Consider the following 27,563-nt stretch of genomic DNA (forward strand, 5'->3'; position numbering starts at 1 on the left):
GGGCAGAGGTGTCATCCTAAAAGTACCCTGGTAAGGAATTACCTGAAAGGTAAGATGAATATAGCTTCGGTGTAAAAATAATTTCAGCTGCAAGCCAGGAGGCCTGGGTGGCACAGGCAGCGATTTCATCAGTCTAATGAGCTGTCACATGGCACAGGAGCTTTAGAGGTTTTATTTAGCTCCTAATCCTCAAGCTGAGAGAGGGAAGGTCTGCGGGAGCGGGCCAGGCACAACGGGGGCCACGGCACCTCCCCCTCTGGGACTGAGCTGCAAAGAAAAGACCTTTCCTGCTGCTGATGGGAGTGAGGCAGTCGCTGTGAGCATTGGGTTTTGTCTACTAAGGTTTCGGAGCGTTAATAATTCAGGCTGGACTCTGAAACAGGAAACCCCCGGCTGGTGGTTCCACCGTCTCGGGAGGGCCGGAGAACAGGCAGGTCTGTTTTTGATGGATGTAACTGAAGATTTATAAAGAAAGGTCTTCTCCGCCTCGCCTGCAGTTGTTTCTTTTCCAATGCCGGTGCCAAGCAGGCATATAAATGTTGGCCGTTCCCAGAGCTGGGATGCTGCGGGGTGGTACGACGGCCCCTGGGAGAGCCGGCCGGGGAGAAGCTCTCTGACGTATGGAGGAGGAGGAGGAGGAGGAGAGGGGCCGTGGTGGGAGCCACCAAGCCACGGGCTGCAGGAGGCCGCCGTGCTGGGCCAGGAGCCCGCCCTGTTCCGGGAAGCCTTCCACAACCGGGCCGCTGCCAGGAAGATGTCTGCTCCTGACTTCGCCTTTTACGACAGCAGGCAGGCAGTGATGTCGGGGCGGGGTCCCCTGCCGCTGCAGGACGACTACGGCCACCTGCCCATAGCTGCCAGGGCACCCAAAGAGCCTCCCTACTGGCAGGACCCAGGAGCCAGCCGGTCGGTGCCCGGTTATGGCTATGGGGTGCTCGGCAGCAGAGTGACGTGGGACCCGATTCCAGGCCGGACCCCTGTGCTGCAGGATGCTGGGCTCCCGTATCAGGATCCTGGAGGTAAAGTGATCGCCCCGGGGCTCCGGCCGCAGAGCAGGGGCCCGTCTCCCACGTGGTACGGAGCGGAGGGGCCTGCTGTCCCCCCGGCTCAGGACTATGCCGAGGTCAGCGAGAGACCCCTCAGCTCGGCCTCTGCCCGGCAGGCAGCCCCGACCTGCCTGGTGGTAGACCCCAGCTCGGCAGCTGCCTCAGACGGGCGCCCAGGGCCAGCCCCAGGCACGGTCAACAGGGGCTACAGGCCTGCCCGGGAAAGCGTCACCTCCAAGGTGGCTTTTGAGACTTACGAAGCCGACATGTCTGCGTTCCAGGCGCCTGGTGGCAAGAGAGGCTTGGTCCCCGAGTTCGTGGCCCTGCTGCGGGCCGAGGGCGTGGCGGAGAGCACGCTCGCGGGTTTGCTGCAGCAAGGCTTTGACTCCCCGGCCGTCCTGGCCACGCTGGAGGACACGGACATCAAGGCTGTGGCGCCCAACCTGGGCCAGGCCCGCGTCCTGAGCCGCCTGGCCAGCAGCTGCAGGATGGAGATGCAGCTGCAGCGGCAGGGCCAGCCGGGCCCCCGGCCCCGGGCGCGATCCGGTAGCTTCAGCCACCAAAGCGAGCTGCTCCAGGGTGGCTTTGCCACACTGGGCGGCACCACGGCCCTGCAGCCCCAGCCCCTGGGTTCCCTGCAGGCAGCATCCCGCAGAGCTGGAGACGCGGCCCGCCGACCCTCGAGCGCCCCGTCCCAACACCTCCTAGAGACGGCAGCCACCTGCTCTGCTCCCAGCGTGGGCAGCCACGCCCCCCACGTGCCCTCCAGCTCTGGCTACAGTTCTCCCACGCCTTGTGCTCTGACAGCACGGCTGGGGCCTGTGTACCCTGCCCAGGCCGGGGTGGCTTTGACAAACCCAGGCCCCTCGAACCCCCTCCACCCGGGCCCCAGAACAGCCTACTCCACTGCGTACACCGTACCCATGGAGCTGCTGAAGCGGGAGCGCAGCGTGCCCCCGTCTCCCCTGCCCAGCCCCCACGGCAGCCCCCAGCTCCTGCGGAAGCCAGGCGTCCCCACGGAGCCGGCCATGCTGCTGCCAGCCAGCCAAAGCCTCCGCACCCCGCACTCCCCGTACCAGAAGGCGGCCCGGCGGACAGGTGCCCCCATCATCGTGCCCACCATGCTTGCGCCAGAACCAAGTAATGTGCCCACCCCCGTTTCCTGGCTCAGAGCGTAGGGGCATAGCCCTTGGCGTGGGATAGTCGCTCCTTAAATACGTTCCCGCTAACCCAGCCTGGAGAGACCAAGCGTGTGCACTCACACGTACACACACACCGACACGGCCAAGTGGCTGCAGCCGGCTCCCAGGCCGGCAGGTTGATGCAGGTCCTTTGGGTTTAGAAAGATTTGCATCTCAGACCAACCTGCTAGGGCAGTGTCCCTTCCTTTTCTTGATTCGTAACTGCCGACTGGAGCCCTGCTGAGTTGCGCTCGAGTTGAGTTGTGCGTTTTGCTTTGCAGAGATGAACCTCAGCTGTGTTTCTGGGGAACCTTGGCCATCACTTAGGACAGACAGAACCCTCACCTCCCCGGGGTTGGCGTCCTTCCTGGTTCACGTTCCTGGGGTAGCTTTGGAGAAGGCAGGAATATCTATTCAAACACCCTGCATAAATGGCACCCCGTGCACCATTAAAAGTGCATGCCAGTGTGGAAACCTGCTTTCTACGGAAAGGTCTGTACTTGCTATCAAAGGCGTGAATAACCGCCACACAGATAGGCACACATGTGTTTCCAGACTTGTGTGTTCAACAGAGCAAGATGTTGAAATCCCTTAGAACTCCATGTTTCAAAAACAGATTTAGTCTCATATTTGAAAATACAGTTGGGAATTCTGCTTGGTTGTAGGGAAGAATATATTTCCAAGTCGTGGAACGGGAGAAAGATGCTAGGTGGTTTTCTTGAAAGCATGAGCCAGATAGAATTTGTTGCGTGTTTCCTTGGACAACATAGAGGAACTTTCTGGCAGACATCCTCTGAACATTCAGGTTTTTTTTTTTTAACTCTAGAATCTTAATGAAAATTTAAAATGTAAATCAGTCTTCTCTTCAAAGCTACTTTCTTCCCCCTTGTCTCAGATAGTCAACATAATTTAGGAAACTAAATCCTCTTTAAATGAATTTTTTTCTGAGTAATTTATATTATGAGGTGGTGGAGGGGGGCAGGGATCATACTCAAAAAATAAGTTCTACCTTTTTAAATCTGCCCCTGAAACAGCTGGCAGTGTACCACCGAAGACGGCGTGTTCAGATCTGTCTGAGATCTGATCTCAGATCACGGGGAGGGGGGGCGGCTGCTGATGACTTGCCTGACCCCAGCCACAGTGGCTGTTGTTGCTTGACAAAGTTGACCTCCGTGCCTTTTCTTCGTATTTCTAAAGGTGCGATTGAGTTACAGCTGGGTTTTTCTCTTGACTCTCACTATAGACTCTGGTTTTGTCTAATGTATTTTTTTTTTAAGTCTGCTCATACAATTTATCTGATTTTTTTTTTTTTTTTAATCAATGCGTGACAGGAGGAAGTCAGATAATTTTTCTGGGGTCCTTCTGCCTCATAAGTCAAACATTCTTTCTTTGCAGCCAACTAATTTGCATGGCGATGACATTTGTTGCTCCAGTAATTTCATCTGATAATGACCAGGCTTGCAAAGCAGATCCGAAAACATATTCCTTAATTATGTGTTGCTAAGCGACAGGAGGGTTTGGTCATAATCGCCGAAAGATTATCTCCCCGTTGAAGTCGGGGAAGGCTTTGCTGAAGGAGGGCCTGCAAAATTACCTCATTTTCTTTTTTTTCTATTTAGTTTGCATCACCATCTAACAAAAACATGTGCTGTTATTTGGGCGTGGGGTGAGGGATATTATTGAAGTCGTATGGAGTGTGATTGTGAACACACGGTTTTGCAGCCTGAAGGATATCGATTTTTTATTTCCGTGGCATGGCGGCGGGCCAGTTCCCAGAAAAGCCGCAGGGTCGGAAGTCTGCCAGCAAATAAATTTCTCGGTCAAATAATTTATCCCAAAGCTACAGTTTTCCTCCTCGTTCCTGACTGTCCATTTGGTGTGTCATTAGCTCTGCCCACCCCCATAAAGGGTGGGAAGGGGGGGTGCAGGTGGTAGGAACTTGACTTGCTTCTCTGATACCTTTTCAGCCTGCGACAGGGGCATTTTATGCAGGTTTCATGGAGCCAACGGCCAGGTTTGGATCTGTTGAAACCAGAGCACAACTAGATAGTGTCTCTATATTAATATTCCGGCATCTTCTCCCTTCCCTCCTGCCCACTCTGGAGGGCTTGTGAGGCCACTTTACCCCCAAGAGGATAACGTTTACATCTAAGAAAAGCACCCCAAATCTACACTGACCCACGTCCAGAAACCTGACCCTCGGGGCGGGCAGGCCTCTCCCCTGGAGCGCTGGGCTGGAACTTGGCGAGCTTTTAATCCAGCCATGCGGGCCCTCTGCCGTGGGACCTGCGTGATTATGCCGTCAGTTTGGCATTCGCATACCCGGCGTGTTGACACCTGCTATGGGGGGGGCAGGGGCATGTCGGCGCATTTACAGGAGGTTTTTAAGGGTCTGGTTTTCTTTTTACATGCTTTGGATATCTTGATATGTTTGCTTTTCTTTGTCAGTGATCTCTTTTATCTCAGTTGGCTTTGAGCGTATAAATAATAGACCCGCGTTTGCCAATACAGAACGTTGTCCAGGAAGTTTAGCGTGAAAAGGCGAGGCAGGCTGGGACCCCGGGCGGGTGTCAGCACCTGGAGATCTCTTCCCTGGTACTGGTCGGGCAGGTGGGAGTGGCCCGTGGGTGCCCAGCGACCCCCGCCGCCCCAGGCCACGTGTTGCCAGCCCTCGCCGAGCCCTCCCTGTGACAGATGCCGCAGAGCATGTGGGCAAACAGTGGTGCGGCTGCCGTTTTCACATTTTTTGTCTTCCCAGAATTCAGCAATGCAAATAGCCTGCAGAGGCCCCAAGGCCAGTCTCGGTGTTCAGAAGTTTCACAACTAGGAGACGCAGCCACCGCCCCACCCCCACCCCCCACCTGCTTTCTGGGCTTTTCTGGTTCCTTCCAGCCAGTTTTTCTGAGGCACCTGGATTAGTGGCGCCACAGGTGACCCCCGTCCAGCTGCCGGACGATGGCTGTCTCCGGGTGGTCTCTGATGTGATGGTGTTTGATCGGCCGCTGCTTTCCCGCCACCTGGTCTCCAGGTAGAGAGGGCTCAGCTGCTCCTGCCGGGCCCTACCCGCCCAGCAACCCCTCCTCCATGAGTCCTCCAGGGCCCTGGGGCACCCTCTGCACAGAGTTGGGGAGCTGGCAGCTCACTGGTCTGTGGGTCGTGGCCCTCAAATCATCAGATTGGGACAGGGTCAGGAAAGACCACCACAGAGCCCCAAGACCCTGGACCCTCCTGATGACAGCAGTCCCCAGCCCAGGGGGGCCAAGGACCACGACCCTGAGCTCTCCCTGCAGGGCGGTGAGGCCTGACTTTGTCAAGGTCATCCAAAGGGACTTGCCCGGGCAAATGAATGGATTCATAAAGGGAGACAGGAACCTCCCAGGCTGCCCTCCTGGCCCCCCAACTCCTGAACACAGGCCACTAGCCTCGTGCGGGTCTGGGCCTGACCCGGGGGATTCATTTGTTCACTTCATCCATGCAGTTGGCGCTGACCTGGCCCCTGCTTTCTGCCAAGTGCTGCATGAGGTGTCCGGGCTTACGGGTGGCCAAGGCCCATGCCTTAGCTTCAGGCACTTTCCTGTCTGGGGCCTGTGGGGCTGGGGAGCCTGGAGCGCCAGGTGGTCCAGCCCCTTCCGCCTCCCAGCTTCGGAGCACTGGCGCAGTGGCGAGGATGCGGGCAGAGCACCAACAGGGAGCCGTGGGCGGGTGTGAAGGCTCGGGGTCAGGATGGCGGAGGTGGAGCCTGGGGTGTGGGCGTCTCGGCGGGCTCCCCCGGGCTCGCTGAGTGCCTGGCAAGCAGGGAATCAGTTCCTGCTGTCCCGTTCTCCAGCCGGAGCCCTCCCCTGCTCCACAAACGCACACTGGGACTTTCTCATACAGCTCTTCCTGTGTTTCAGCCACAAGTTGTTCCTCCTGCATCTGCCAGCCCTTTCTAGGATCGAATAAATTCTCAGGATGTGTCCCGAGAGCTGCCCAACGCTTGGTGGGGACCCATGTTTGCAGGCTTGATTCCATGCCCAACGATTTGGCAAAGGTTGTTTAATTCATGTGCTGTGCACCACTGCTGGGCTCAGGTTAGCTGCAGGGCACCACCCATCACGGCACTCATTCCTTGCACAAGGGAGAGAGCCAGTCTCACTGAAAACAGTTCTGGTTTTTTCCTTTACATGAAAAACATCTGGAAAGTTCTCTGTGTAACTCAGCATCAGTGGAGGGAAACGCTACACCCGACAGCAACATCTTTAATTACTTTCAGATTCTGCATCTCTAATGTGGGTGAATCAGGTATGGATTAAAAGTATATCTCTTTCGTGAACTTAAAAACGAAACCAATCCGAACAAAACTGTGTATTGACAAGCAATCTATATGCCAGCTTTAGAATTCATGCCTGATATAATCATGGGGACAAGAAATTGGCTCCAAACTTCTGAAAAGGTTCCCTGTTAATCTATGTTGACCCTTCCACCTCTATCTCACTTATACAGTCAGCTGTCAAATGTAAGAAACCTCACGGGCAGCCCCATCACCTGGCCCTGCCAGCCCGCTCGGCTCAGCTCCCCAAGAGCCAAAGCAAGTGGCAGGGACAAGTGCACACCCACGGCTGAGACAAGGAAGCCAGGCCTGTTTCTCACATCAAATACAAAAATTCATTCAAATGGAGCAAAGACCGAAACCTAAGAGCTAGAACTCTAACTCTGAGAAAGAAACATAGCAGCTAATCTTCAAGACCTTGGACAGTTTCTTAGGACGCAAAAAGCACCGGCAACAAAAGAGAAAAAAAATTGATAACCCAGTTCATCCACATTAAAAACTTCAGGGCTTCAAAGGACACTAAGCAGAAAGCGAAAAGGCAACCCCGCAGGACGGGAGAGGGGATCTGCAAATTATCTACGTGACACCAAAAGCAGCGAGGGCCTCCGGTGCTGCCCCCCAGGTCCAGGACCCACGGCAGGAACGCACTCACTCAGGCGGAGGTGGCTGAACGGAGCCCCCGGTGCCTGCAGTGGAGACGCTGGAACCCAAGAGCCAGGGTCACCTTATAAACCGAGGCCAAGCAACGCGGCGAAGGGGGTCTGCTGCCTCAGCCAAAGGCCCCCGGACTCGCGGCTTCTCTCCACAGAAGGTGTCCGCCGCCCCTCTGGCAACTCTCCCGGTGGCCTGTGGCAGAGGGCAGGAAAATCTGACCCGTGTGGTGGGCGGGATGGCTCCTCCTTCCAAGACTGGGGAGAGATGATAGTCCCCAGAGAAGCTGAGGATGGCGAGGGGCACGAAACATGGGACTGTCGTTAAGAGAAACCAAGGCCTTTGGTTTTATTTTTGAGAAGCCCGTTGCACATGCCCCACTGTCTCCACCCACAGCTGCTTCCAGGCCAGGACGGTGACATGGCCACGGAGCTCCTGGTCAACCAGAGACGCAAGACAGGGCAGCCTGTGTCAGCACCACCCAGGCCCTCCCAGGACACACTGAAGCGGGTCAGGGGCCAGGATTCGGGCAGAGCTGGGCTAACCCCCCGTGAAAACCCTGTCCGGCTCCTGGATTCTGACCAGCAGGAGGCACAGGGAGAACCACCCTCAGTGAAGCACATTCTCTGTGTCACGCGCCACGTCAGGTGGCCCTCGGGAGTGGGCTATGAGCCCTGTTCACTGGTGGGGTTGAAGGGGGGACAGCGAAGCCGAGGACCTGGGGTCCAAACCCAGTTGGACAGACCCCAGGGCCTCCTGGTTATTCCCCAGACCACACTCCTTGTGAGCCCACCGACAGGCAGGCACCACTGGAGGGTGGGGTGTTTGTCATATGCCAGAAGAGTGCAGAGAAATTCCCAGAAACCCAGTTTTGTGAACGGCCCGTGAGACTTTAATATGAACTCAGCTTAGCAGTTTACAGCCCTCGGGCCCCGCTGAGGACAGTGGCAGGACCCTGCAGGCAGCCCAGTCCCTGTGCGGTGGCTCTGGGCACTGCATGTCCCCATGCTTTCCTCTAGGGACAGGAGGACCAAGTCCACCCCCCATGGGGCTGGTGTAGCCATGGAGCCCCCCGTGCACTGCCAACCAGCCTGAAGGGGCTGAGAGATGACAATGACGATGAAGCCACCAGCTCAAAGCAGGCCCAGCCTCTGGCCAAGGCCACATGGCCACACCAGTCCTCAAGGGGACCAGACGGTTTTACAACCCGAGCCCTCACGTTCTGTCCTCTGCCTGTGCTCGCTGCACGCGAGAAGCGGGTCCAATTCTCAGATGTCGCCGTCAGACCCAGAAGCACAGAGAACACGCTCGCCCAAAGACACACAGCCGGGAAGTGGGGGCGCCGGGCCACTCCCAGGCTGGACACCTCCAAGTCACACATCAAACTGCCCTCTGCCCCTGCAAGACCACGGCTGAATTCACCTTCCCGGGGCCCGCGGCAGAACAGCAGAAACTCGGACCCCCAGAATGGCAGATCCAACAGCAGCAGCCGGAAGGATGCGGTCAGCCAGGGGAGTGCTCACCAGGGGCTGGGAAACGTGGGTCCCTAAGAGGACAGGACCAGCATACCTGGGTGTTCTTTTTGCAGGAACAGGCAACAAGGAGGGGCACCCCGAGTATCACACAGAAACAGGAACCCAAGTGCAACTTCTGGGCCCCAAACATGTGAACCAACATGTCTCCCAAGAGCAAGACGAAGGACTGCTCGGTTTACCGCTCTCGGGCATGTCCGAGGTGCTTCTTCTTGGAAGGTCCAAGCTGTCCGCACCTTGGCACCGTGACTTCTCCTCCAGCCCTGGACAATCCCCTGTCCTCCTGGGGAAGGAGGGGCCCTTTCCGCTGCATCACAGTGGACTTTCTGGATGATGGAGGCATCTGGCATTCTGCAGGGAAAAACCTGGGGTCTGGTGGGCAAGCAGGGACAGTCTTCCCAGTGCCAGCTCAATACAAACAAGCCACCTGTTAAGGGCGGGCAGGGTGCTTCTGGCCCTGGGCCCCCATATTTGCCTCGTGCCCCTCTGCCAGTTGCAACCAAGGCTGGGGTGGAGGGGCCAGCCCTGGGAGAATCTGGGAGCCCTGAGCCCGATAAATAATAGTAATTGTCACCATTGTGGAGCATTTGCAAGGATTCTCCCTTCTGAATTTGCAGGAATCTATGGGCATTTCTCCTTTGAAGGTTGAGAATCTGAGGCTCAGAGAAGGTGGCATCCTGCCCCAGGTCACACAGTAGGGCTGGGTCTTCGAGCCAGCCTACTGCCTGGCTCCAAACCTGTGTTTAGTCGCTATGCCACTTAGCCCAGCGGATGAGAATGGATGTGAGAGGCAACAGTGGTGGAAAGTAAGGGACAGGGGGGCACTTGCCCACGCCAAAGCTGACATCCCTGTCAGCAGGAGTCTCTGAGATGCTCTGAATTGCACAGCCCCCGTGTGTGAAATTAGGGTGATGAGCCCAACCCCCCATCCTAGAGAGCGCTGAGGACCCCGTCAGGCTGGGAGCAGGCCCTGGCCTAGTGCATGGCCAAGAGCAGGGCACACTTCTTGGGCACCCACAGATGCTTGCCCATCCCCACCCGGTGCCCTGCAGGACCAGCCCTTGTCTCCGTCCCCTGCTGCCTTCCGGGAGAGTTAGGAATGAATTCTTCCAGCAAAGAGCCTGCAGCATTATTCTGTGCGATTAAATGGACTGTAAAATGTTCTGTACTCCCTGCTCTCTCCTTGTGGGGCAGAAGCCTGCCCATCGGAAGTGGCCCAACGCAAAGTGAGGACAAGACAGACGTGCCTGAAGGGCAGTCCTGCCAGGGGCTGGCGGGTGAGGCCAGTACCCAGCATTCCGTGCAGTCCTGTGCGAGAGCTAATGGTGGACGGTGAGGAATCACACGCTGAGCTTCCATGCAGCCAAAGTTAAAAGGAAGTGAGAGGACACTGCACATAAGGCAGGACCCGGCTGCCCATTGCTCCGGAGAAGCTTTGTCTCGAGACTGCTGGCTGCAGATGTGCTGAGCACTCGCCAAGGCGTGGCCTGGACGGAACACCCACCCAACCAGAAGGGGCCACATCGAAGGGGGGCAAGACCCCGCTGAGCTCAGCGGAAGCCGTGGCCCAGAAACCCTTCGACTGCCAGGCACCGTGAAAGGGAAAGAAGATGCCCCCCTCTTTCATTTCTTTAGAGAGTGCAGCATGGCATGAAGGTGAATAACTTCTCCCCTTTGGGAGTAGATCCCCAGTGACACTATCTGATCCCAAGGGAGTTTCTCCTGCCCTTAACTCTGTCGCCAAAGTGGCCGTATTAACCCTGGGTTCGCAGTTTGCTCTCTTGCATTACCTTCCCACGCTCCCAGCTGTACTTTTCCGTCCACAGCTGCTGCGCCCATCCCCAGGCCCAGCCTCAGTGTGCTTGGCGGCAGCTCCCTGCGTCATCTTCTTTTCTGTGTTAAATTTTCCATCCAGGGCCCCGTCCTTCCCTAAGTTGCCGAGCCCTCGTGTGCAGGTCAGGGGCTGGCTGGGGTTGGCTCCCGTTCCACAGCTGACCTCCTCTCCGTGCCCACCTCTTCCTCGGTGCAGACCTTGGCGAGTGGTCCCCAGGTCCTTCCTGGTTGCAGGGAGCCCTGAGCGGCATCACCCACCAGCCGGCGGGGCCAGTCTGTTCTCTCTTCAGCAGAAGTGCTTTCAGCTGACCTCTCAGCCTCGCAGATATCCCAGAAGGGGTTGTTCTCTTGGATGCTTTTTATATGAAGGAAAAAGTATGAGTTTATGATGGGCTCTGGTGTTTCCTGAAAACTGGGCCCCAAGCCTGGAACACTTTAAAAGTCATTAGATTTTTAAGAAAAAGCTGCAGCGAACAAGGAAAGGGAGGGAGCATGTTCCCAGCCGCTGTTGTGCTTGGGAAAATTGGCCTCCGGGCCACGCCAGGACCCAAAGACGGCACTGGGCCGTCTGCCCCCCACCCCACCCCACCGGCCAGCTGGGCTATAAAAGAACCCTCCAGAAATCACTTCCCCTTGGGGTTTTAGGACCACTTGAAAATCTGAGTTAGGTGAAAGCGTGGGCCTCTCCAGTCTCCCTTCTCAGCCATGGCTGCCTTAGCAGGGCGGGGGAGTTCATGGTTCTGTTTCTGTGGCATTTGGCCTGGGCAGTAGGGTGAGAAGAATAAGCCTGTGTGGCCAGCTCTGGCGTGGCCGTCAGCGAGGAGGAGGTGTGATGGCCTGTGGGGGCCCCGGTGTAGTGGCCGAGTCCGGCCTCGGCGAGTTCCTCTGAGCAGGTGTCGGCTGGGACCCCTGGTCCCTGGGGCACTCGGGACACCCGGCCTGAGTGGTGGGCTTCCGGTCCTGTGGAGAGAGTGGCTCTTCCAGGCTCCGAGGACAGCTGTGGGCGACTGACCTCCGCGGGCTCTTGCAAGTGCCTGGAGCAACCATCCCCACCCTGCACACTGGCCAGGGGGACGGTCACTGTCAGCCTCTGCCACAGGCCTCTGGTCTCGTATTTTTTCCCATCTTTATTTCATTTCATTTTTCTCAACCATCCCCGCTGTGCTTGCCAGGGGCACGTTTTGTAGAACTTTGAAATGCTCAAATGAAACACTCCGGTGGCCTCTGCCAAGGTCCCCGCACCATGCCGGTGAGCCCCTTCTTAGAAATGCTTTTGGCACTGGGGTCCCTGGGGCTGGAGGGGAGCTCGGTCGTGCTGCTCCGAGGGCTCCCCCATCTGCAGGAGCAGGAGCGGGTGGAGGAGGCCCCAATACTGGGTGTGTGGCACCCACAGCAGGTGCTGCACCTCTTGCCTCTTGCTTCCTTGTGCTCTAGGCCATGGGCTCCGAGGGCAGAGGGCAGGACACGGACTCCTGTGGCGCCCAGCAGATCGCTAGTGTGGGTGGGAAACCGGCCGTCCTGCTCCATCAGGGCCCTGGCTCTAGTGGCGGAGAGCAAGCTGGAGGGAAGGCAGTGACCTCGCCGGTGCAGGGCTTTTGTTAGTCATGCCCCCGTGGGCAGCGTTCCCACCTTGCAGGCTTGTTCTCTAGACCGCTAGTGGGTCAAACGATTTTTAGAGCCTTAACAGAAGGGGGTGAGAGACGTCCCTGGGTCTGCCCTGGGCAGCTATTCCCAGCCTAGGTGGGACAGCCAAGGATGAAGGACCTGTCTTTCTCTCTCCAGTCTGATGCAAGCGCAAGAAAATGGACATATGGCAAGTGGTAAACACCCTGCCCGTCTTAGTGTATTTCTCTAGAAAGAGCCTGGGTTGGCGTAGGCTTGCTTTTGGCCTCTACTGAGGCCTGGCAGTCGGGCATTCCCTGCAGGGACTTTACAAGGGGGGCACAACTGTGTCCTCACCTCCAGCCAGGACTGCTGCTGGCCACTGGATGTCCAAGGCCCTGAGCCCAGCAGCTGTGGTCAGCTGGGAACTGGCCGTCCCTGGCGTTGTCCATTGTGGCCCCGAGCTTGTCCTAGCTGAGTGCATTCCTTCTTGGGGCTCTGGAGGACACCCTTTCTCCACTGGAGCCAGCACTTTGCAGAGGCCCAGAGCCCAGCGAGGCCTGAGATCCCAAGCATCTCGGCGTCACCCCAGCCCAGGACACAGGCTCAAGACGCTGAGGGCACCAAGGCCAGCGTGAGGCAGTAGCCTTTGTTGGTCGAGTCCTGTGTTAACCCCGCGAGGGGCAGCTATAAAGGGGCAGGTTGACCCTGTGTGGCCCAGGTTTCTTATTGGTGACCAGGAAGTGGGTCCTGGGCATGTCCTAGTCGTGGGGCACTCGGAAGCCCGCCTGTGTGTCCCTGAAGTGGTTTGCTCACTGTCTGTGGGTTCCTGTGGTGTCCGGTTTCAATGGTTCTGTGGGCTTCGTGGCCAGCAGCAGCCCTGGGAGGGAAGGCCACGAGCCCAGGCCTGAGGGATGTGCCCGGGCAGGCTCTTGGCTCAGGAGGGCAGGGAGCTTTGCCTCTTGGTGCTGGAGGTCACCTTGGTGGCAGGTGGCCACCCTCATGGTTAGTTCTTGGTTTTGTGGCTGTTGAGCTCTCTGTGCTTGATAGACAGTTCTTGTTAGACTACAAGGGGGCCTTTAAGACCTCCCTTCGCTCATCCAGGTGAGACCACCTGTTGCCCCTTGGGCTGGGCCTGGCCCTCCACGTCTCTCCCGGTATCAGCTTTGTGGCTGACCCCGGCTGATTAGGGGGTGTAGGACTCACGGGTCTGGTGAGGTCCCACAGCCGGGGAGCCTAGGGGTTGAGGGCTGAGCCTTGGGCAGCACAGACTCGGGTTCAAGTCCTGCTGCACCACCCACTGGGGCAGGTTCCTTTCCCTTCTCCACCTCCATCTCCCCCTCGGGAAAGCGAGCAGTGCCTCCTCCTGGGATGGTCACCAGGGTCAAAGTGACAGTGCACAAGCCCCAAGCACCACAGTCGTTCAAACTGGGCATCAGTGGGCGTGGTTCTGAAGGCCCCCGTGCTGAGGGCTGTCTCATACCCCCAGGGTGTGTCCCACACGCCGAGGGCTCCCCCGGCCGAGCTCGGCCAGCCCCAGCTTCCTTGTGCCAAGACAGTGACCACCCAGCCCCTGACTTTGGGGTCTGTGACATAGTAGAATCTTGAGACCTGAAAAGTTCCCTGGAGTCAGCTGGTCTCCTGGAGAGGTTTGTTCCTTTTTAGATTCGGTCTTTGGCAAACTCCCAAGGCCCATCTCAAGCATCAGGCTCGAGGACGCTGCCACACGGAAGGCAGGGGTTTGGCCAAATCCAAGGACGTGTCATCTGAACCTTGGCATGTCCAGCAGTATGAGGACAAGCTCTGGAGGGTTCCATTGGAGACATTCATTGGGAAGAAGGCTAAGAGGACGGGTGTTCCTGGCCAGAAACAGAGGCCAAGGTAGTTCCTGGCCCCGTCCATTGGGGGTCAAGGCCCCGCCCTGCCAGGGACTGTCCTCCACGTGGGGAAGCAGGAAGGTGAGTCCTGGGAAACCTGTGGATCCTCGACCCCAGGGATGAGCCATTCAGGGGCCCAGTGTCCCCTGCCTTGTCCCCTTGGGCCCTTGGCTTGGGCCCACGTCCCTCCGTCCTGTCCTCCCTCCTCTGGAGCTCAGGGACACCCACCTGAGGCTGGGCCTCTGGGGACATACAGAGCCCCATGCGCTTGGCTGTGGAACTGGGTTCCATGGTGGTACTTGCATTTTCCACCAGTCTCCCTTCCCTCAGACCCAGCAGATCGGTGCAGTCTCAGCAGGTGGCACTGCCCAGCCTCCTGGGGGAAAGCAGCTGCTTTGGGGAGCGATGGGCGCTGGCTCAGAGAGAAGGACTCACACAGAACCCGCTCACTTTGGAACCAGAGAGGCAGCTCCTTTGGGGCCGGTGAGGGCGGTGGAGCCCCAGTGCGCTCGCAGAGCCTGGAATCCCTGTAGAGAGTGTCCAGAGCAGGTCTCCTGTCCTTCAGAGCGCGCGTCTGTGGCAGCATGCTTCCACGCCAGCGGTGGCGAGCTTCTCGGCTTTGTGATCTTAAGCTTTGCTGCCTGCTGGTCTTCCCCATTCAAGGGTGCGTGTGGTGCACACTCGGTGCCCACTGCAGTACCCGGGGACCACTACCCCGACGTTGCTTTCAGGAGCCAGCTAAAGTGACAGTGTGGTTCCCACAAGTCGGGACATTCGCTTTCCCTCCGGAAGACCACACTCGCACTTGCACACCCATGCCCGTGCATGCTCCCAGAGTTGACAGCAAGTCTTGGGGGGCGGGGTCAGTGGCCCTGGCTCTTGGGTACCTCCATAGCTGACACTTTGTCCAACTTTTAGAGAGCTAGATGGGGGTGTGCCAACAGTGTCTCGTTGTAGGGCCGGGACTCACAAAGGTCCACATTTCATTTAAGAAGCTAAATCTACTTACCAAGATGTCCCTGTGGCCGTCTCTTTCCAAGTCTCCATCTGACCAAATGCAGGAGCCAAGAGTAGCTTAGACTAGGTTCCCCGGTGGGAATGTCCACCCGCCTTGGGCAGCCCCTGGGGGCTCTGCGCCTGTCAGGCCAGGTTTCCCTGCACCAAGTTTTTTGCTACAACAGCTTTATATAGAGAGAAGACACACACCATACCCTTCCCCCTTCTGAAGTGTACACTCAGTTCAGGAGTTTTAGTATAGTTGATAGAGTAACGCAACCATCACTATCTAATTCTAGAACATTTTCTTCACCCAAAAAAGAAACTCCGTATCTGTTAGCAGTCACACCCCATCCCCACTCCCCATCTCTTGGCAACCATTGACCTCCTTTCTGTCCTGGACTTGCCTGTTCTGAACATCTCACGATAATGGAATCATGTGCCGCGTGGCCTTCAGCGTCTGGCTCCTTTTGTTCACGTAATGTTGCCGAGGTTCAGCCCGTAGGCATGTCCGCCTTCCATTCCTTCTCATTGCCATCGTGCGGGTGTATCCCACAGGTGGGTGGGCCACATTTCCTTCGTCCATCTGAGCCAAGCTGCTTGATCTCACTCCTCACTGGGGTTTGCCCAGCGGCTTACCTGGGCCAGCCCTCGGTCACAGTTGGATGAAATCACTTTCCAGTGGACTCTGCACGGTTCTGGGCCATCTGGTGTGGTAGTGGGATGGGGCCAGGGTTAGCTGGCCCACCTCTCGTCCCCGGCCTGGAGTGGGGATGTGGACTCCTTCTCGGAGGCTCCATTCCAGTTCCCTAGCAGGTGACGCCCCCCCGGGACTTGAAAACAAGGCTCTCAGTGTCCCGACCATAAGATTAGGATCAGCTAGGAGTTCGAGGGTTTTCCAGCAAAAGATCAAGGATCTGCAAGCCAAGGGATTATCCCAGAAAGCAAGGAGAGAGGAAGACGATTTTGAAAAGTGCGTTGGAGTCCTGAAGCCTGTGACAGCCCAGGCCATGAAGGAGCCGTCAGCATCTGCCGCTGAGACTTAGCCGCCTCACCCATCGTTAGGAAAAGGAAAGGGAGCTCGAGCCAAGAACATTCCAGAATAATCTCAGGATGATTACTGAACTGTCTGCACAGCTAGAGCCCTGGCAACCACTAGGGGTCAGTGACCTGACCTGTCCTGAGAAGAGCATGGAGTGAGACTTTCTGGGGCTTCCCCAGCACCCCACAGTGGACTCGTCTGTCGGGGCTGGTCCAGGCCTGCAGCACACCATGAGCCTCGGACCTGCCTTGACCTTGCCTTACCTGAGCAGCGTATCTGTTAGCCAGCAGTAGTTAGCCGTTGCTGCGTAACAAATCATCCCAAAACTTAGTGGCTTGGTACAGCAGTGATTATTTCCCCTGGTTCTGTGCATTGGCTGATCTCTAGAACATGCTGAAGTTGGGAACCGGAGTGGAGGGAAGGCAGATCCAAACTGCCAGGATCCACTTTGGAGAGAGCAGTGACACCACCGAAAGGCCAGTGGGTCGGCAGCAGAGGGGCACATCGCCAGTGTCTGCTTCCGGAAGAGGCCTGCCTTCCTGCAGTCCACTCTGCACCAGCCGAGAATCAGGCTGTTCCTCGTCCCCAGCCCCAAGTTTCCTCGGCCAGCCCCCCGACCCCAGCTGGGAGATGTTTCTTCCCAGGCTCCAGCATGGCCAGAGGGGAGGCTCTCAGGGCAGGGAAGCTATAGGGAGTGCAGAGTGAGGCTTGAAAGGAGAAGAAAAAACAAGAAAAACCGGGGTCTCCGCTGTGGGAGGGGAGCACATATCTGAGCTTTATCACATTTTTTAAATCAAACCGCTGCCTGGGCCCTGTCCCTGGCTGCCTAGGAGGCTTGGAAAGGAAGCAAAGCAGATCACTTCCCAGGAATAGCCCAGAGAAAGCACGTTTGCCAGATGAAAGGCAGAGAACAATGCGGAAACTGAGATGCGATTTCCAGCGGTGATGGGTAGGGTTTTTTTTGACTCTTAAAGTAGGTCCACACTTCACGGCCTGTACTTGAGTGTCACAAATCATTGCCTCAAAGCTGCTCCTTGAACCACCCTCTTGTCCTCACCCCACGCCCGTGGCTGTCCCGTGAACGGTGAAGGGAGCGTGCTGGGTGCCGCCCCTGCCGCTGCTGCCCGGGGACTGGGCACCGGCCCGGCTCTCCAAGGCTACGGGCCCCCACCGAGCTTTGCTCACTCCCCAGGTCTGGTTTCTGCGGAAACTCGAGCCAACTGCACGACATTTGTTGTTGTTTAGGTTCCGTGGTTGATGGTTTTTTTTTTTAAATAATGTGGCTAAACATTTACAAAGCAAAGGAAACGTCTTGTACCTTGACAGCCCAGGGCCTTCGTGGGCTTCCTCCCTGTGCCTTGTTCAGGGACCCCCGAGAGCTGGGGTGGATGGGCTGGGCCCCCAACTCGGCCGTGTGTGTGACTTTGATGCTGGGTCTGGGGTGGGGGGTATCCGGGCTCATTTGTATCCCAGCATCGGAACCTGGGCCCCAGTTTGGACCCAGGCATGACTTTCAGGTCTAGATGGTGGAAACCCAGGCCTGCAAAGTACACCCCTCCGACCCCCAGATGTGTGTGGCCTCCTGGAGCTCGGAGCGGCCAGGGGGTTGGGTCTTTCTGGTTGTGGGAAGGACTACCTTGGGCTGCTGGATTGGGGAGCAGCCTGCATTTAAAGGGGAGCTGTTCTCAGCATTCCTGGAGCATCTTGGGGTGCTGGGGAGACACATGACTCAGACCCTCATAGGGTCCTTGGGATTAAGTTGGGCTCCTGGGGGGCAGGAGGTGGCTGCGGTTCCCAGGCTGGGGGGCAGCAGGTGCGGCCCGATGGCTCTGTGGATGCGTCTCCACCCCTCACCCTGCCGTGCGGGGCAGGACGGAGCCTGGGGCCTCCTTTCTCCCACCTTCCAGGCCCCCCGGCTGGCCCAGGCCACTGACCAAGCATTTGCTCGATCGGCTGGGGCTTTCGTGCTGAGAATGCAGCACAGGGGTGGGCGCCACGTTGCCTCGTGTCCCAAGGAATCTTTTAAGGCCGGTTTGGATGAACGTTTCCAGGTACTTGTTCTGGCTTCAGCAGGTGGGGCAGCCCCAGAGGTTCCTGCACCACCTCCAGCCCCAGAGGCCCACGGCCGGGTCCCGCAGGGTCCGTCTTCTCTGTCCACTGGGCAGTGGTTACACCCGCTGGAGCTCGTTCCCCCCCGGCTGTCCTCTCCTCACCCCAGCTCCTGACCAGCCTCGGTGCTGGTGGCGGGAGCAGCTGCCATGTCAGGGAACTTCCCTGCTGTCTGAGGCATTGTAAAAGGAGGCCAGAGCCGGCTTCACCTGCTGTGTCACAGCCTCAAAAACGGTTACCACAGCCCACGCTGCTTTGGATAAAACTTTGGTAACTCTTCTGCCATGTTTTGTTTTGTTTTGTTTAACTTTATTTATCAAAAAATTAAGGAAAAAAACATTTCCAACAAAGGAATAAGAAAAACAAATGTCCTGAAATAACTACATTGCTTCCAATATGCTCCTACCTTACCCCAAGAAAATTAACAAACCATAGTCATTCCTGAGCCTTCCCAGATCACTGAGATTACCCTGTTTGCTACCTGTTCTTATTAGATAATCGTTCCCCCTTCACTAGCTGCTGTCACTCTCGAGGTCCCCTGTATTCTACAATGTAAGACACTTGTTTTACATTTGTCACAGAGTTCCCATTAGTGGTATCACACAATGCCTCTCCTTCTGTGTCTGCCTTATTGCACTCGACATTATGTCCTCCGGGTTCATCCACGTTGTCATACGCGTCACGACCTCGTTCTTCTCACTGCCGCGTCGTGTCCCATCATACGTGCATCACGGTTTATTTATCCGCTCGTCTGATGTGGGACATTAGTTGCTTCCGTCTCTTGGTTGCTTCCCTCTCCACCAGGTTCTTGATCTGCAAGCAATAGAAACCAACTCAGACCCTTAAAGGCCCTTCCGTAGGCGACGTGTCTGCATAACGTAATCGGTGTCCAGGAAGGCCCGAGCCTCGGTCCCGGGGACTCTGCAGGGCGGCACTTCCCAGCTGCCCAGCTCAGGTCCTGTGGCTGCTGGGGACCAAGCTCCCAGGACAGGAATCTGTGCTTTTATCCAAATAATATTTTAAAAATGAAAAGGCAGTTTCGGCGCTGGGTATCCAGAGTTCTTCCTAAACGCCCCCTTCTCTCCCGTGGCCTTGGCAGACCCCTGCGGACTGGCCGCTGTTCGCAGCAGCCACTCGTCCAGCACCGTCTTTGTTTTCCACCAAGTATCTCTCATTTCAAAATCACTTACGTGCAGCTGCAGCTCTAAGCGGCACCTCAGCCAGGACCAGGCCTCGGGCTGGGGCTCGGGGCACCCCCACCCCGTGCAGAGGTGAGCCCGGAGCCGGCAAGGATTTGGCCCCAGGGGACAGGGTTGATGCTTCCGCAGCTGTTGAAAGAAGTGCCCTGACTTTTTCAGTGACGTGTGCAGTCCCTGCGGAGCTGTTCCGAGCTGGGCAGGGCAGACCGGTGGGTGGGAAGGAGGCAGGTGGAGAGGAAAAGCCCAGGACCTCCATGGGGCCCTTGGTGCTGGGGGAGGCGGCCGTATCGTCCACCTGTCCCTGCTCAGGGGGGGCTCTGGTTGCCCTTGGCAACGCTGGCCCGTCTGTAAAATGGGAATGGGGCTGACACTGTGGGGTTTGTCAGGCTCAGGGTTTGTACGTCCCTCTCACCTGGAGGGGCAGGGGTCTTGGCGGCCATCGTTCGTCATCAGGAGCCCCAGTTTTGAGTGACTCCTCGATGGCCACTGTGTACTGTGCCTCCTCCCCCAGCGTGCCCACAGCCCCGGGGGTGGCCCTGAGTGGGGACCCACTTCCCATGGTCCCTTAGCTGGTCATGTCTTAGTGCAGGGTTCATGAGTATAATTTGTAATGTGTTGATTATTAGTAATGTGTTAGAAATTTGTTGAAATCATCAGAATGTCTGGAAGCACAGAAGGACGTATCGGTGGGCAGGGTGAGGGGAGGGTCTTCTACAGTCAATGTACCTGGTGTTAACTGGGGTCTCCTTGGACCCTCCACTCCAGACTCCAGCAGGACTGGGCACAGCAGGTGCCAGGCACACTGGCTGGAGCTTAACAGACTGTCCCGGTGGGAGACAGACGGGTCTTCCTGGGCCTGAGGGACAGGTGGAGGGTGTCAGTGCCCCACCTAAGCCCCCGCTGCTCCTTGTTGCTGGGGGTCTCGTCATGGCTCCCTGGAGCCTTACATTGCCCACCCCCAGGTCCCCGCATCTCGTGCAGGACAGTCTCCCCCACAGCCCACACCCCCTGCCATCTCTACTCTGATCAGAGCTCAGCCCTGGGGGTGCGGCCCTGTCTGCACCTCCTTTTCCTGCCCTGCTGCAAAGGGCTCGCGGCTGGTGGCCGAGCCCCTGGCCCCGGGAACTCAGCTGGGTCCTGTGTGCCCAGCCTGAAGGGAGGGTCCGGGCTGGGGAGGGGGCAGGAGGCTCTCGAAACCCTTTGGGTTTGACCCTCTTCGTGGTTGTCTCAGCTTCCTTGGGCGGGAGGAATGCTGCACTTCTGAGCCTGGGCCTGAAAAGGGGGTGTCATTGCTGCTGGGTTGTCTTGGGGGTTAGACCAGCAGAGATCCCCGTCTGTGGGAATTCCTACCTCCTGCTTCCCTCCCTGCACGGCCGATGTGTGGAAATCCAGCGCGGGGCAGAGGAGAGAGGGAGAAAGGAGGGTCTCCGGGGTCCTGTCTGGATTCCTCCTTGGCGCTGGGGGGGCCTTTTCCCCATACGCATCCTCCTGTGCCCCCCGAGAGCAGAGGGGACGCTTGCACATGCCCATCCTCACCTGCTCGTGAGCCTGCTGCCAGCTGGGCCGACATGGAGCCCGCCGAGGGCTGCGCACCCTCCAGCAAGCGCTCAGTGGCTGCAACCGGCTCTTCCCTTCCCGTGTCTTCGACACCCCGTGGGGGTCGTGGGCTGGGAGGACGTGGGGGGCCTCCCTCAGACCTGCCCTGTTTCCGTCCTCTGCAGAAGGGGGTTTGGGGTTCCGGTCTTGAGGCCACGGGAGCTGGGCGGGCCCCGGGTCCCCCACTGGGGCAGGGAGGCGAGGCAGAGCCCGGGGCTCCCCCAGCCCCTGTGAGTGGCGACCTCGGGGCCTGGGCTGTGGCCCGCACCCCTTGGCAGGACAAGAGCCTTTTCTTTGTCCCACGTTCAGAGGCTGTTGTCCTGGGAGGGAGCAGCTGTGGCGGGGGTCGTCCTCCTGGGGCAGGGGCTGCCGAGCGCACCCCCACCCCTGCGTTCCACTTTTATTAGAAATGTGGAAAAGCAGTATTTCCCAGGCAAGGGAAAATTCCTTTTTCCACTTCTTACTAAAGCGTGTAGTTAGTTGGAAAGGAGCTCCCGGGGCTCGGGGAGGGAGGCAGGGGCCGCAGGGGAGGACAGGAGACTCGCCCGGGAGCAAACAGCAGTGGGCCGGGCCCAGCCCCACGGGCAGCCCCCAGGCTGCCCAGAGCACCCCCAAGGAACCACTAAAATGAAGAAGGGGGCAGGGACTCCGCCTGGGGACCCAGAACCTTCTCCCACACGCCTGGGGTGGGCTCAGGCCTGGCTGGAGACCATCTGGTCCTCTAAAGGCCTGGGAGGCCCGGAAAGTGGTTTTGTTTTCATGTTTATGGCTGAGATTTCTAATTTGACAAGGAAATAGGTGTGCCCCTTCCGTTGTCCCCAGCTCCATCGTGGCGATGCCACCTCAGTGACGCAGACCCTCCTGGGCACAGTTCCCACCCAGCCAGGGGCCGGGGCGTGCTCGTTCTATGTCCGGAGGGGCTGCAAATCCAAGACCTCTCCCGGCCTTTGAGTTTGAAGGGAGGGGTTTGTGTGAGGAAATGCCGCTTTCCTGTCTCCAGGGATGTCAGATTTGCTTGGGGCGGCGAGGACCAGGGTGCCAGGCTCGTGCTGCCTCCTGGGGGGCTCCGGTTGCCATCTGTGCTCCCAGGGGTCCCTGGCTTCGCGGCTGCCCCGTGTGGCCTTGGGAAGTGCGGGGTTGGTCCACGTGGCCTCGGTGGAGAATCGGTATTTGTGCGCTGTGTTTGCAGGACCGAAGGGGCTCCTGCCCTGGGCAGCCGCACAGCCACACCAGGGGCCACCCGTCCGTCAAATTACGGGGCACCTTCTTGCACATCGTGGGTGGCACTTGGGAGGAGGTGTCCGCTCTCCTGGGCCCCACAAGCCTCGGGCTCACCCACACCTTTTCTTCCACCTGGACCATCTCCACCAGGTATCTCAGGGGACCTGCCACGGGCTTTGCCCTCGCGGAGGGCACATGCCGGCACAGAAGAGGACCAGGTCCCTGGCCCAGTGGAGAGGGGCCTGCCCCGGGCGACCAGGGCTCTGCTGGGGATGGAGCCCACGCCCCAGGGTGTCTGGTCACCTGTTTGTGAGGTCGTCCACGGGCCCCACAGATAGAATTTCACTCTCTGCCAGTTACAAGGAGCTGGTCTCCTGGGTGAGAGCTGCCTTTCACGTTGGAAACGGCAGGCCCCGGGTCACCCCGTCGTCCCTCCTTGCAGGTATCCGCCCCCAGGTCATGAACGGCCCCCTGCACCCCCGGCCCCTGGTGGCGCTGCTCGACGGCAGGGACTGCACCGTGGAGATGCCCATCCTGAAGGACCTCGCCACCGTGGCCTTCTGTGACGCGCAGTCCACGCAGGAGATCCACGAGAAGGTGGGCAGGTCCCCGCCCCCGCCCCATCCGAGGGGGCCGCCTCCTGGCCTCAGCCTCTGCATGTCCTCTTTCCCACCAAAATCCTCTGCTTTGGGCTGGACAGTGTCTGGGGTCCCGAGAGCTGCCAGTGCAGCCCCCTGACCCTGCGCTCTCCCCTCCCCGCTGCAGGTTTTAAACGAGGCCGTCGGTGCCATGATGTACCACACCATCACCCTCACCAGGGAAGACCTGGAGAAGTTCAAGGCCTTGCGAGTGATCGTGCGGATAGGCAGCGGCTACGACAACGTGGACATCAAGGCCGCCGGCGAGCTCGGTGAGGGCCGTGCCCAGCACAGGGGGCTCCGCACACGCTCTCTGCCGTGTGGTGTTGGGGCAGGAAGCAGGGGCTGGTTCTGGAAGGGAACTCGTCCTGGCTGAGTCCAGGGGCACCTCCTGTTGCCTCCGACACGGGCAGCCTGGGATAGACTCAGTTGGCTGCAGCCAGAACGAGCGGATGTGCTCTCCCCAGAGGGCAGGGGTGTGAGCAGCTGCACCAGAACCAGTCACCCCGAAACCGCACTGCTGTTGAGTGTGCAGCTCCGGGTCCCGATTCAGGTGTTTTCTCCACCTTGGGTCACAGCCATCCCTTGGGGACGGCAGGCCCTGGCGAAGGGTGGGAACACGGGAGTCAGGGTAGGGCCCCTCATGGCTGCTTCCTGCATCCCTGGATGCACGTGCCCCGAGGGCCGCGCCGTGGTCGCCTCCCCACGCCAGACCCTGGTGTGTCGTCAGTGGGCACCGCGTGCTTGTAGAGGCACCAGGAGCCATACATTGGTTTCAGGGGCCCTGGGCTACCTGCAGCCGGAACTTGAGCCTGGGGTCCTCCTGGAGGGTAGATTCTTTCAGACAAGGCCCCTCTAATTACCATCCCCGGTGTGTTGGAAGCATCTCTACCTGGGCATGTGGGGAAGGAGACTGCTCGGGTGGGGGACCCAGGGTGGTGAGGAGGCCCTGCCCCTCCACGCCTCCAGGCTGTGCTGAGGTCCTGGAGCAGGTGGGGTCTACTCCTCAGCTTAGTGCCCCTCACCCCCAGCCCCGAGGCCCTGGCCCCCAGTGGCAGGGTTGTGGACAGAGCCTGGCACAGGAGCACAGGCTCGTGGCGGCACGTGAGGACGAGGGGCTGCACGTCAGCCACAGCCCAGGTGCGCCTGCCACAAGCTGGGTTTTTCCTACAAGTCTGAAGGATCAGTGTCTCGGTGCTTGTCTTTGGGGCAACCCCCAGATTTCTAAACCCTTGAGGCAGATTTGGTCAGGCAAGCAGGGCAAAGGGAGCTGGGGATGGATTTGATTCTCTGACGGCTCCCAGGCGAAGGGGGAGGACACACTGGCACGGTGCAGGAAGTGGGGAGCTGGGCAGCAGGTGGCTCAGAAGATTAGAACCTGTTTCTGCTGGGTCCCCCATTTGCCAGGCTCCGCCATCTCAGCCAAGTGGCCCCCCCCCTGGGGGTCCAAGAGGAGAGGGGGTTATAGCGGGTTCTGGGTCTGCCTCCCCCAGTGCTCGGGGTGCCCCCAGCCCTGGGGTGACATGTTCTCAGTGCTGTTTGTACCGGCGTCGGTCCCGTGGAGCCCTTCTCTGCAATAGGGACTTGAGAGGACAAGGGTCTTGGTGTTTACCCCTCTCAGCACAGCTGCTAGCAGCAGTCCAGGTTTGCTTCTCCCGGACACAGCGACTGGATGAGGTGCTGCTGAGTTTCCTTAATGGGGACCCAGAAAATTCTTTCCAGGGAGAGATGGGGGTCCTTGCAAGTGACTGGACAGAGCGGGGCTGGGTGGGGCCCTCCTGTTCCTCAAAGGCAAGGGCAGCTCCACCCCCTCGGGCCCCACCCTCTGACCCTCTGCCCTCGGGAGGGCCAAGGTGGGGGTCCCTGAGTCCTGCTAGCCACAGGGGCAGCAGGTCGCGGGACTGTGGAGATGTTAGCGTGGCGTTTGCGTTGACCCTTCTGGAGAAGGCAGTCAGGGCCTCGGGGCCGATGTCCTTGGTCTCCAGGTGCAGTTCACAGATTGGGAGGTCAGCAGACCTTTCGTGGGGAGGATTTACCTGGGGCTGCAGACGGCAGGTGTCCTGCAGGTCTCCCCTCAGGTGGGCACCCAGAGGGCTCTCCACCGGGCTCACGGTGGGCGTGGAGCAGCTCCTTCCAGCACCCAGCGGAGCCCTTAGGAGGCCTTCCCTGCAGCCTCGGGCATTGGCATCAGCTCCAGTTGGCCAGCCAAGAGCAGGGCAGGCAAGGCTTAGACAGGACAGCGCCTGGAGCAGGTGAAGGGATCTGTTCCAGGTGCCGCTGGCTCACCAAGAGCCGGGGAGACGTGAGAGAGCTGGAGAGGGGCCTCCCAAGAGCCTGAGCCTGGCCCCGGGCCATCGCAGCCCTCCCAGGCTGTCACTGGGCTCCCGGCCCCACTGCGCTGCCCCCATGCCTTTCTAGGAGGCTCTTTGTTTTCCAGTCTGGTGGCACTTCACAGGGGTTTCATCAATGACAGTGAGTTAAAGCAGCAATGTGCTTCATGTTTCTCACATCAGTTGAGAAAACAGATGTGAGCAGCTCAGCTGTTAGGGACCCTAGAATGTGAGGGCAGATCCTGGGCTCCTTGCTCTGTGGTGTTGGCACCAGGTGCAGATGGCACTTGAAGAACTGCCCTGAGTCATCCTGGAGGGAGCCCACTGCTACTGCACTCAGTAGAGTGTGTTAAAAAAATATCCACTATTTAAAAAAAAAAAATCCACCTTGAGGATGTTGGCCCTCACTGTAAACTTCATCATCACGGCATTACTGGACAAAGGTTCCTCTGCCTCGTGGGCGGCTCCAGGAGCCCTTCCTCCCAGAGGCTGCACAGTCTGCTCCGGGCGTCACTGGCCCTTCCCGCCGGCCTTGTTGAGGACACACCGAGCAACTCTCTCCATAAACACAGCAACAGAAATTGTCCCAGCTGCCAAAAGTTGCTCTGAAACCTCTGGCATCTGCCTCAGTCTAATAAGAGCACAACCGCTGAGCCAGCCCGAAGTTCTCATTAGCTCTTTCGAATTCGCGAGGCCCGTACTGTGGGCACATTGCGAGGTCCCTGCGTTAGAGCCGGCGGGAAAGCTGGTGCCAGCCTGGGTCTCAGCCAGACACTGTGGCTCTCGGGGGTGGGTGTGCCCCTCGGGGAGCCGGGGCCAGGCTGGGGTGGGCCGGGTGGAGACCCAGACCTGCTCATGGGCCTGGGGGGCACTCACCATGAGCCGGGGGCTTGGGGAGCCCCCATGGCCTTGGTGCCAGCCATGCCCTCCCCCCACTTCCTCCCCAGAGGTGTGTGGGAGTTGGGTGCTGAAGGGGGCCTCGCGGAGAGGTGGCCCTGCCCTGCTGCCACCTCGGGGCCCCTCCCAGGGAGAGTAGCCCCTCCCCCCCCCGGTCTGGGTTCAGAGCCGTTGGACCTAGAGCAACACAGTGCCCGGGACCTTCACTCAGACCCCACCTGGCTGCCAGGCCCAGCCCCTCCCCTCTGCGGCAGGGGTCCAGGCCTGCAGGGCCAGCGGGAAGGGAGGGGGCTGCAGCAGGCCTCCCCACCTGCCTGGGCCCCAACCATGTCTGGCAAACAGTCACTCTCCCCCAAAACACCCTCCAACCAAGGAAGGGAAATGCCCCAACCTCCCCGGCAGCCCCTCAGCCGGGGGCCGCCTTGTACTAAAATTGTCAGTCATCACGCAGAGGCTGAAGTTCCTCTCCGGCCTAATTACTTTTCCAAAAATTGGGGTGGGATGCCCCTGCCCGTTCAGTTTTCTTTCCACCAGGGCAGGATGGTGACCTGGAGCCAAAGACTGAGTTTCCGGCTGGATTGAGACTCGGCTCTTGTGTCTGTATTTTGTCTTTGTAATGTTATGTAAAATGTTATCTAATAACATCAGTTTATTGCAGAAAACTCGTAAGATGCCATAAAACAAAACAAAAGCCAACATTCATTGCCCCAGCCCCATGAGGAGAACCCTGGTGGCCCTCAGCCTAAGTGGGGTCCACTGGTGAGGCTCTGCTCTTTGGACACCCCCACCATCCATCATGGAAGGGGCCCAGACTCCCCATCCCCCCCCAGAGCTCTTGGTGCCATGGCCAAACACCATCGCAGGTTTCCAGATTTTTGGCCCTGGAAGTGGACAGTGGTCAGGAGCTGGCTGCCTTGCCCCATCCAAGCCCCCGCTGCCGTCTTCCCAGAGACATCGGGGCCTGGAAGGCCAGGGTGGTGCGACACAATGTCATTCAGTGCGGCCTGGGCGGAGGCTGTTCATGGCAGCTCAGAGCACCGGGAGTTGGGGTGGGTATAAATGGATATGGGGCTAAAGGCCCTTGAGCATCAGAGCCAGAGGGTCCTAGTGACCTCTTCCTGTCCAAATCCTGTGGCCTAAAGTGTGCAGACCCCAGAGGACTGTGACAGACCCAGGGTGACTCAGCCAGCTAGTGGCTGAACAGACTGAACTCCACCTCTCTCATCCTATCACACTGCCTGGAGGGTTTTCTCACCATTGGCCCGCTCTTGCCCTGGTCCTTTGCAGGCATCGCCGTGTGCAACATCCCATCAGCAGCGGTAGAAGAGACTGCAGATTCCACCATCTGCCATATCCTCAACCTCTACCGGCGGAACACATGGCTGTACCAGGCGCTGCGGGAAGGCACGCGGGTCCAGAGCGTCGAGCAGATCCGCGAGGTGGCGTCTGGCGCTGCCCGCATCCGTGGGGAGACGCTGGGCCTCATTGGCTTTGGTATGTGCAG

The 27,563-nt window shown here is 58.6% G+C and overlaps 1 protein-coding gene across 9 annotated transcripts in view; it reads left to right on the forward strand.

Moving 5' to 3' along the window:
* The window catches only part of CTBP2 (C-terminal binding protein 2), a 166,776-nt gene that overhangs the window by 128,354 nt on the left and 10,859 nt on the right, over positions 1-27,563 (forward strand). For 8 of the 9 annotated variants that reach the window (XM_037804371.1, XM_037804367.1, XM_037804372.1 and 5 more), the window contains 3 exons: positions 22,637-22,791; positions 22,960-23,104; positions 27,347-27,553. In XM_037804371.1, the coding sequence (XP_037660299.1) occupies positions 22,637-22,791; positions 22,960-23,104; positions 27,347-27,553 (507 nt within the window). Of the gene's footprint in view, positions 1-256; positions 2,187-22,636; positions 22,792-22,959; positions 23,105-27,346; positions 27,554-27,563 lie in introns of those variants that run through there. The other variant, XM_037804375.1, reaches the window with a different exon arrangement.

This window comes from Choloepus didactylus, chromosome 15, assembly GCF_015220235.1.
Source record: "Choloepus didactylus isolate mChoDid1 chromosome 15, mChoDid1.pri, whole genome shotgun sequence".
NCBI classification, from domain to species: domain Eukaryota; kingdom Metazoa; phylum Chordata; class Mammalia; order Pilosa; family Megalonychidae; genus Choloepus; species Choloepus didactylus.